The sequence below is a fragment of the Cibotium barometz genome, chromosome 32, assembly GCF_041138505.1.
Source record: "Cibotium barometz isolate CiBa-2024 chromosome 32, ASM4113850v1, whole genome shotgun sequence".
NCBI lineage: Eukaryota > Viridiplantae > Streptophyta > Polypodiopsida > Cyatheales > Cibotiaceae > Cibotium > Cibotium barometz.
In genome coordinates this window covers 25,130,263-25,141,594 of record NC_141077.1, presented here as the reverse complement: position 1 = coordinate 25,141,594, position 11,332 = coordinate 25,130,263, and the positions used below count along the sequence as shown (strand labels likewise).

At 41.3% G+C, this 11,332-nt stretch overlaps 1 protein-coding gene across 1 annotated transcript in view; it reads right to left on the bottom strand.

Moving 5' to 3' along the window:
* Nucleotides 1–9,350: 9,350 nt before the first annotated feature.
* LOC147620005 (uncharacterized) overlaps nucleotides 9,351–11,332 on the bottom strand; it is a 62,313-nt gene continuing 60,331 nt past the window's right edge. The window contains exons 2-3 of the mRNA XM_086772679.1: nucleotides 9,946–10,076; nucleotides 9,351–9,854 (exon numbers count right to left, since the gene is read on the bottom strand). Of these exons, the coding sequence (XP_086628805.1) occupies nucleotides 9,387–9,854; nucleotides 9,946–10,059 (582 nt within the window). The 5' untranslated portion in view covers nucleotides 10,060–10,076 and the 3' untranslated portion in view covers nucleotides 9,351–9,386. The remainder of the gene's footprint in view (nucleotides 9,855–9,945; nucleotides 10,077–11,332) is intronic.

Here is an 11,332-nt window from a genome sequence, read left to right as displayed (position 1 = left end):
TAGTAGTGTCAACAAGAGATATACAAGTAGTGGCTTTATGTTTTCTTTTTGAAGTGCTCATGTGAGTTAAAGCAGCAATAAATAACTGATAGTTACCTTGTTGATGAGTACAGAGGTAAAGTACAAGGGCATTGTTATGGTGGCTTGTGAGGTAGATTGGTTTCAAAAGCTACTTTGGTGATATGGGTAATCCCATGGATAGGGCTATTGTCATTAATTGTGACAACATGAGTAGCATATAGTTAATTAGTAATCCAATATATCATGCTAGAATGAAGCACACTGAGGTAAATTATCACTTTGTAAGGGAGAAGGTTCTAGCAAGTGATGTAAATCTGGTATATATTAGCATAAAGGATCAAGTTGCTGATATCTTCACGAAGGCATTGGCATGGAGAAGCTCCACAAGTTAAGGAGCTTACTTGGAGTGCAATGTGTGGAGTTGAGCTCAGAGGGAGTGTTGAGATATCACGCTCAACTAGTGCGCAAATATTGATGATCCACCTGGGTGATAGCTTCCGCACTTATGCCGCTAGCATGGTTAGTGAGATTATGGTTTATATGTCGCCAATGGATAACAGGCTATGTGTCAGCCACTTTGGAATACTAGAGTTATGGCATAGTTATAGCACTAGCTCATATAGTCGGGTTCACACTATGGATCGACTATTGTATGTTATAGTAGGAGAGTACTTTCCCTTATAGCATCAGCTCATATAGTTGGTTCACACTATGGATTGACCATTATATGTTATAGTGGGAGAGTAATTTCCCTTTTAGTATTTACGCTTATCTCTTTAGCTTATGGTTATAGAGAAGAGAAGAAGATAGAAGAAAATTTAGCCATCCATCTCTCTCTTATGTGTTTCTCTCTCTTGTGTGTGTGTGTTTGCTTGAACAAGAAACTCAAACTCTCCCTCTTCCCTACATTCTCTTTATCCCCAAGGCTTAACTAAGAAATCTCTCAACTTGAAAACTATAGATAATACCTCCAAGTCTAAACTTCTTCATTACCTTTTTTCTTTCTCCTCTATTCCCAGTTCTCCTCACTTCACTCGACTACTGCCCAAATTTGTTGATTGTGCCTAACCGCATTCAGCCCATGGGTCAGCCACCATTCGACCATATAATAGATGAAATTGGTAATTAGGGTTGTTGGTTTGTTCCCAGGTATAAAGAGGGAGGAGATCCCCAAGATCCCTTTGCCGGTACTAGGATGTTAAAGTACACAAACTTTTTGAATACAAGCATAGTCACTTTTAAAAACAATAATTTCTTAAATCAAGTATCACACTCATATATGATTCAAAACTAAAACACAATATTTCATCATAAAACATCATAAATATCCATCACAAAGATCATCATGACCATGGGCTCTACACCCATAATCAAGATAGTCACTGTAATCCTCAAGGCTTGGGGCTTTATACCCATAATTAAGATAATCATCATAATTCTATTATGACTAGGGGCTCTATACCCATAGTTGTAATAGTTGTGGGGCACTATACAAAGTCTTTGGTATGGATTTATCCATGTGGTCAACACTGGGCCAACACTAGCTCTTAGGGTTCATGCTCCTAGTCACTTGGAAGAATCATACGTGGGGCTCTATACCCAGTCTTTGGTATGGATTTGTCCACGCAGTCAGGGAACACTCGGCTAACACTAGCTCTTAGGGTACATGCTCCCGATCACTTGGAAAACTCATCTGACCACAAAATCATGGATTAACATCTCATTTGAGTGCAATGGACCTTGGGAAAAACTAACTCTCAGGTTGCGATATCCAAAGTCACTATAGGACGAGGAGTCATCTTGCAACAACATGCTGCACTATAGGATGAGAAGTCATCTGGCAACATGCTTCACTACAAGATGAGGAGTCGTCTGGTAATAACATGCTACATCAATCATTTGGAATCCTCCACACATGCCTCATCTAGGCACACACAAGGACTAGACCCGCATTCATTCAGATGTGTCAGTAGGCAGGTCCACAGAGGAATGCCTTCGTGTGAAGCAATAGACTAAGGTGTTAATTTTAATGTCTATATAGATTGAATATGTTTATATAGACATATTATAGTGTTTCATGGTCACTATCCCTATTATAGTGTTTCCTAGTTCTAAGTTCCTACCAACTTGTTGATGCTAATCTTGGGTAGACCCTAGCTTAGGACAACATTAGTGATGCAAAATTGGGATAAAACCCAAGTTTAACTTCAAAATAGAGAAAGAACCATAAGGATTAATTCTCACACATGGGTGACAACACGAATGATCATTAGGGACTTTGACATTATCTTTTGACACAACAAACCCCTAGGACCTTTAATTGAATGGATAAGCTAGCTGTAGAGTAAGATACTCAAACTGTCTCCTATCATGGGGTAAAGGAAGTAGGTTGCACAAATGATGAACTTAGATAGTATGCTTTATTGATAGAGTACTATTTTTAGTATGGAAGCCACATGCCTAGAGGTGGTTTTTAAGGCCGTCAAAAGAACAACCTTAGATAGTATGCTTTATTGATAGAGTACTATTTTCAGTATGGAAGCCACATGCCTAGAGGTGGTTTTTAAGGCCGTCAAAAGAACAACCAACATGCATACCTTGAAGGCCTACTAACACATTAGTTTTCACACAAAGCAAAATGAAGCATAACGGATACAAAGATTATTAACATAACTTAACTTTTGCATGTATCATCATGTGGAAGAATTGAGGTACAAGAAAGATATGTCTTGTCTACTTAACAAGGTTGCATCCTCAAAGTGCTCTTCTTTCTAATACCATCACATATAAGAGTGAGCATATTGCAAGGTGATATATAATTAAATTTATATGGAAACTCATCATATATGTATATGTGCATCGCTTTAATGGTTACAAAAATATGTGTACTTTGAAATGGACACCATAGATGTTTTATACACTTTTGACGTGTGTGTGTGTGTGTGTGTGTGTGTGAGGCCCCGAACCACTTGCCCTCGGCTCCTCAACCACTTAGCATGTGTGGGTTGCCTCCACTTGGGTCCTAGAATTTTGTTATTGAGTCCAAGGGGGTAACTCATAGCATAAGAACCCGCATGGACATGACTTTATAAACATAGCACATGCTCATATACAAGGCTCTTGTAAGAACTTTCAACACTTTATTTATGCTGCAAAAGGAAAGCACCGGACTCATTTGGTCCACCGACGCAATTTCATCTAAATTGTGAAATTTTCTCTTCTCTATGTGAAAAATTCCCATAATGCGAGATTTTTCCCATAATACCTAATACGGTCTTTGATGCTCTTCCTAACACCTTGTATGTACCCGAAATCCGCAAGAATCTCATTTTTGTCTCAGCACTTACCAAATCTGGATTAAAGATTCAATTTTTTGATCATTGCTATTCCATTCATAAAATAGAACTGATTATGATGCGCTTCTCTTGTCTGGTACATTGCGCAAGGGCCTCTACAGGCTTGACATGTATGACAAGAGTACCGATCCTCATGCACATGTGTTGATTATTTCCATGCCATAGATTCAGCGTGACACTGAGCTTTGACATGCTTGGTTTGGTCACTTGAATTTTCCATCTCTTTTGTAGTTATAGTGTCAAGCTATGGTCCTCCGCCGATGTAGCTCCCCCACAAGCATGTGTGCGAGGGATGTATACTCGGAAAGATGCATCGTCAATCCTTTCCAAAAGAAGGCATTGTCTGTGCTACTTGCCCATTACAAAACTAGTTCAAAGTGATCTCTATGGTCCTATGTGGGCTCCCTCTTTCGGTGGACATATGTACTTCATGACTTTCAGTGATTACTACACACACTTCTGTTGGGTGTATGGTCTTAAAGTCAAGTCAGATGCCTTCTCATCCTTCCATCAGTTTCTTTCTCTTGTTGAAAATGCTTGCAATCATAAGCTGCTGACATAACGTGCTGACAAAGGGGGGGAATATCTGTCAAATGAATTTACTGCTTTATGCTATCCCATGGCATTTCTCATCAATGTACTACTTCTTATACACCACAACAGAATGGTGTAGCTGAACATTGAAATTGGACACTCATGGAAATAGCCAGGTGTATGCTCAAAAGCAAGGATTTGCCTTCTAGATTTTGGCTTAAAGCGGTCATGTGTGCCAATTATGTACTAAATTGTTGTCCAATTAAAGGCCTGAATTCTATGATAGCTTATGAAGCTTGGAATGGAATAATTCCATTCATTACTCATATGCGTGTATACCAGCACAACACACGCATAATCTTGAAGCAAAGGCTTTGAAACGTATCTTTGTGGGGTATAGCAGTGAGAGCAAAGGATATTGGTTGTATGTTCCCTCTAGTTAGAAGCCGATTGTATCCAAAGATGTTGTCTTTGATGAATATGCATCTCAACCCATGCTTTCCTGTCGGCATGCTCCGAATGTATTTGATACATTGCTGCCTTTATTTAGTACTGGTGTTGCCTCAACCACCTAGCGTTGTCGCAACCCATCAACAGATTCAACACGTCAACAATATCCCTATTGCTCTGGATCAATAAACCCTTCAATTCGGATGCCTTGGGTGATGCATTAATTGAAGAGGATGCAACTATTCGTGGTTCTCAGCGGATTCCATGCTGGCGCTCTGGGCTACTTTACATGACAGCAAGCTACTTGAACCTTTGCCAACAAGCAGGACACAAGCTACCTCTAGACATGCATCTCATTTGATAGCCCTTGTCGCCTACTGCACTGAATGAGGAACCGATTTCTCACTTTGATGCCTTGGAGGGGGACAATTGGGTTTTAGCCATGCGTTCAGAATAAGATTCCATTGCTCGAGATGATACATGGGAGTTATGTGATCTGCCTGTGCTGGTAAGCGTGCTATATGCACCAAACAAGTGTTTAAGCTGAAATGGAAACCAGATGGCTATGTTGATCGGTATAAAGCTTGATTAGTTGCCAAGGGCTATGCCCAGAGGGAAGACATTGACTATGATGACACTTTTACACCTACATCACGTATGACGACCATTCGGACTCTGGTTTCATTAGCTGCACATAAAGGATGGAAAGTGCATCAGTTAGATGTCAAAACTGCATTTTTGAATGGTGATCTGCAGAACGAGAATTATGTCACACAACCTCTTGGCTTTGTTTAGCAAGGTGCCGAGAATCAAAGTATGTAGATTGTGCAAAGCACTATATGGCCTTAAATAGGCTCCTTGTGCTTGGTATCAGAAGATACATGCATATTGTCTCTCTTACCTGTTTCAGAATAGCCCCACTAAAAGAACAATTTATGTACACAAAGATAGGGATCATCTCCTTATCCTCAATATTTATGTGGACAATTTGCTCGTATGACAAGCCCTGATGAGGGGCTCATTGTAGCTTTCATCGTTGACCTGCAGAATACATTTGACGTTTTTGACATGGGTCTTTAGTTTGTTTCGACTAAGGGGGGCATAGTGTTATCTCAAACGAAGATACACTCAACAGCTCTTGGAACGCTTTCAAATGATAGATTGCAAACCTGTTTCTACTCCCGTGGAACCCAGTCTCTGACTATCAATTGAGGACTCTTCTGAGACTTTTGATGTAGCCACCTATCAGCAAGTTGTCGGATGCCTTATATATCTGTGCAATACCCATCTAGATGTTCAGTATGCAATGTCACAATTGATCAGGTTTATGCATTGTCCCGGCACTTGGCATTGGTAAGCAGTGAAGCATGTCTCCCGCTATCTTCAAGGCACTTAGCACTATACATTGTTTTACAGCAATGAGTCTTCTTTATGCTTGTCTGCCTACACTGATAGTGACTGGGCAGGATGTTCTGACGCAAGAGTCTCAACCAATGGATATTGTTTCCTTCTTGGCGGCTCATGCATCTCATGGCTCAACAAGAAGCACACAGCAGCCACATCCAATTGTGAAGCTGAATATAGGGTAGCATTCACAGCTACTGTGAAGTGTGTTTGGCTCTGCCGTCTTTTAGCTGATCTTGGTATCGAACAACAGTCTGCTACTACCCTTTACACATTGACAGTTAGAGGCGAATTAGCAGTTGAGCAGTGGAATCCAGTATTCCATGCATAGGCAAGGCACATTGAGGTGCATTATCACTATGTCAAGGAATGGCTCCATGCTGGAGAGATAGCGTTGACCTACGTGCCGACATAGGCTAATGTGGTAGATGGATTTACCAAGCCCCTTACTACCAGGGAGAAGTTTGAAGCTTTCCGACAACAAGCTATGAACTTATTACCTCTACCAGAGTAGTTTGCTACACCCTATATCCGTTCATGCCATTCACTTTAGGGGATTCTGTCTCCAGGAAGTTCAAGTGTGAATAGAGCTGATCACGGGCACTTTTTACCCTATGTTGGTAGGGGGTTTTTCCCCGTGAGGACACATCCTTGGTGCATTAGCAACCACGTTAGCCCTCTAAGGGCTACTAGTATGTTGTACTCCATACGCTCATTATCTAATTGAGTACATTCTAGGTATCGATATTGTCTCTTTTGCTCTCTAAGCTTGTGCATGTGTTTTGTCTGTGAGTATGTGCGAAGCATCTACTTTCACATCCAATAGGTATGTCCATACGAGCCTTTTGGATACAATGTTAGGTATACCTATCTCTAAACTTGCATCTCCCGGCTCATGTCTGTAAGCTCATGTGTCCATGCTCGTCCAGCCTCACATCTCATGTGTCTAGCTCTAGCCTCCCAACTTACGTCTGCAAGCTCACATGTCTAGAATCGTATCCTTTTGTGCCCCTAACTCAAGAGCTGCTTTGGCTTGGTTTTTAATGTTTTTGAGATTTTTTGGACTTCATGGGGTGTGATTAATTGTCATAGTAAATGGTTTCTATGCAAGTAATTAAGTGTTTTTTTAATAGATTTGCAGGTCTTAAGCTACCAATTAAACAATGCATACTTTTTTTTAAATGAAATGCATGAATAAAATTCCCACTCTAGTCCATCCTAATGGAGGTCAATGCTCATGTTTTTGGAGTGGATTCCACTCTTAATCACAGTTACTAAGCTATTCCTTGGCTCAAAGCAATGAAATCTAAGCCTCTTAGGCTCCAACTTCATGTAAATCACCAACGAACCAGGGCTTTATCCTTCTAATAGATGAAACTAAAATGTCCTAATGCAAATAAACTTTAAAGAAACATCAAAAGTAACAAACAAACACATCCAATGACTCCAAAACTGTATGTTTTTAGAGTGTGACCTCCTAATTAACACCAAGCAACATTGGGTGTAATCCCAATAGCTTTGAATGGAAGGATAAATGGAACTAATCCCTAGGCTAGTTTTCGAAAAAGACTCCAAATATGATCAAGTCAAGATCTTACCTTAGCCTTGTTGAAGCATGTGTCATTGTGCCTTGGCTTAGAGCCGTAAACTGTAACTTCCGTGTGTGGATACACTAGCTCGTCACTCCGTTTGTCAGACCGGAATGCTCCTTTGCCAAAGGGGTAAAGAGAGAGCTCTCTATGCCTAGATGGAGGCATCAAGAGATAGCCCTTCACAATAAATTGCTCATAAAAGGCGAAGGAAGAAGAAGCCAATGGAAGAGGAAAACCTATAATCAAACTAATTCAAACAAGTATCCATCTAGCATGTAAGAATCCAATCCACTTAACCTTGCACGCTAACTTCACGCATGTCATGGGCCATCCACAACTCTCCAACCCAACAGACTAGCTTCACTGTCGACCTAGGTGATGCTAGGACGTGGTCATATTAGGAAGAGGGGTATGTTAACCACTTCACAAGTTAACACAGTTTCACTTGCCTAACCCATCGTAAGACGTTTTGCCATCTTACCCGCTTGACCAGACACCTATCTTTTGTAAGATGATGCTAGAACATATAAAGCAACCTTACCATGAGCTTAATTTCAAAATAGGGAAAGTTTTAAGAACTTCGTGTACATACTTATTTAAGACTTGTAATAGTGATAAGACCATTCTTAAGTTTGCTGGCCTAATCTGAACACTAGTCACTTGGATATAAGTTAATTTTGACAATAAGCAATACACATTCATTCCCTTCTTGCAATAGAATACTTGTGAGTCTTCTCTCCTCTAATCTTGCTTGCTTGTATGCTATTGGATTCTTGCATGCTAGATGGTTTGCTTGCTTTCTTGAATAGGTTTGCTTATAGGTTGCTCTCTCTCATAAGCGTCTTCTTCATTTGCCTTTTGTGAGATTCTTGCATGCTAGATGGTTTGCCTGCTTTAATAGGTTTACTTGTAGGTTTCTCTCTCTCATTAACTTCTTCATTCGCCTTTTACGAGAGGAATCCACCACAAAGGTCATTCTCTTCTTGCCTCCATCTAGGCATAGAGAGCTCTTCCTTCCCCCCCATAGCCATGGAGCATGCCAATGTGACAATGGAACGAGGACGCAATGGACCAGCTAGCACACCCACATCGAGAGCCACATTTTTGGCTCGAAGGTAAAGACCCAAAGACATGTGATTCAATAAGGCTAAGGTAAGCTCTTGACTTAAACAACTGTTCTGGGGATATGCTCACTTCTTGATGCACATTTTCCATGGAGAAGTTTCAAAGAGGCAAAAAATGTGACAAGGAGACTCCCCTCCTATGGTGATACACTCTTAGTATTTCATTAAGCTGGCTTTATCCTAGTTGCCAAGGTTGTGCCTTCTAGAGGAGTGCCCTTGCAATACAGATGCCTTGATGTGTACCTATGTGTTAATTTCATAATAAAAGGCTTTATCACCTAGACTTATTATTCATTCTGTAGTGATGACATGTATAAATCTAGCTTGAAGTTTTGATTATTTCCATTGTAGGTGTGCTACAAATGAACAACTAGGATTTTCAACTGACAACCAAAGACCATGATGGAGTAGGGAAGAACAGCTAGGATTTTCGACTGACGACCAAAGACAACCAATGACCATGATGGAGTAGGGAAGGCACATCTTTCCTTTTCCCTACTCCATCACAAATGTTTAACATAGCACTCCTCATGGCCATTCCCAAATCCCCACCCCATCATGGTAGCAAAAAATTGCCGATTTACTTTATGCATTCTGACACTGCGCACTACAATTGCCCAAAACACCACACCATTTGTAATTTAGAATGGCACATGCAAGCACAGCTTATATTAGCCTATACAACAGGCTAATTGACTTTAGCATTGGATACACTAAGACACTTTCCTTACTCGCACCCATGAAGCACCCTCAAATCTTTGACTACAAGGCCTAAGACCTCCCAAAACCAACCAACATCATTTAGCCTTTTGCACAGCTAAACCGTTCCAGACCACCTTTAATTACCAAAAACAGATAGAGACAAATGATCATACTCACTTGGTGGACATATTTGCGTATTATATTCACATGAGTAAGTTGATTCCATGCTCCTTCACAGAGTCTACAACAGCTAAGAGTTTGCCCTCTAACTTCTCATTCTTCCGAGTATAATAAAGTGAGGTAAACACATCAGCCTCCTTTGCACGTTCCGCCAATACTTGACCAACAATTCGACAAGCATTTATATCACATCGTGACTTGAGCACCGACCGCAAATCCTTAGAGTTAGTGCTTGCCACAGCAACCACTTTGTTACTCATCCGATGCATGATGCTTGCATGGATATACTTCTTTGAAATGAAGACATCAAGAGTGAACGGTAGCATGTATGCCTCTGTCCGATGCTTAAAAGACCTGACTGGCCTTCTCTCCTCTTTCTTGGACTTCTTCTTGTCAGTCTTGTCGAACTTCCATTTTGGTTCATCAGTCTTTGGAGGCAAATCATCCAAAAACAGGTTATCATCCTTGAAGTACTTTGGAGGACGATAACTCTGAAAAAAAAAAAAGCAATGAAACCCTTGTGAAAAGTACATGGTATAAATCCATATTTAATATTTAAAAAACCAATCCTCAAGATTTCACCTTCTCTGCATGAACATGCCTTGCCAAGATGTGAGAAACTGGTGCTCCCCATGGCAAGAGCTTTGTTGAGATACTCCCCAATCTGGCCAAACTCTTTGCAGCTGCCATGCTCATCCTCCCGCATCAAGCACCTGCATTTGATTAAAAAAACCCTCAAATGTGGAACTACATTGCATCAAGCATAACAAATGATATAGTCCAAAATGTCGGCAAAAATATTTAAGGTCATATGGTCAAGGCTTGTTCGAATAAGAAGAACAAGAGCAATTCCATCTCTATTCACGAACTCTCACTATTGATATTCACCACCTGGAACATAGTTTGTGCCGGGAATGCTCTTTAGGTACTTTGGCCTTCTGCAAGCATGATCTCCTAAGGATGGAGGGCTTGATCCAGGACCAGAAGGTATCTATACTTTTTGATAGTGGCAGCAGTCATAACTTTGTAAGTACTCGCTTGGTGCAGAAACCAGGGTTGCGGAAGCTTCGGGGGAGATCGGTAACTTCAATGCTCAGGAATCAGCACACTTTTCGTGACGGAATTAACGCACAAAACTGAATGAAGATGTGCAGAAAATAGAGAGAGAGAGGGGGAGGGGAGAGGACACAGTATTGGGTCCCAAATACCCTCTGTAGGGCCCCCACCACGGATGGTGTATTTGCTTTATTAGAATGATGTAAATCTGAAAAGAAAATACAAAAATCTTGACCTTTCTTGGCTGAGAAATCTCTGCCCTTGACCTGCAGTCCTTCACCCCTTTGCGTTAGCAACTTCTTGGCTGTCCTGGCCCTTGTTTGCTTGAGCACTTGGCGAATTGTGAGATTAACTCAATGGATTATGGGCTCACCTATTTATACTACCCATAAACAGCAGTCGGCCAGCATTAATCCAGGCGGCTGTCTTTATTCTGCCCACGACTGAATTATTAGCATTAAATGCTGAAATAATTCACATAAAAATCTGCGCATCTCTTCATGGCTGGCTGGGCATCAGGCGCATGATTCCAAAGGGGTTGGGCACTATTTTGCAAACAGTTTGGGGACTGGGCAGCCTGTATGGGCTGCCCCATACATGCCCTACAGCCATATAAAGGCTGCATATCCTGTATGTTTTCCCCTAGCCTGCCCCTAGGGCTGTCCTAGGGCCCCTCCATGGCTGGTGGGTTAAGCCAGGGCCTTCCTAGCCCTCATGGGGATGGTTTCACACTATCCCCATGCCCACACAAAGACTCGGGGTAGCCCTATGGGCTGGCCCCTTTTCCTAAAAGCAAACCCGAACTACCTACACAATGATCTGGCATCCAGTACCATACCAGATACACAGAATCACTGACATCATTCCAGACGGAGACTCATAGCGCGGACTAGCACTGTTTCATGTGCAGGAC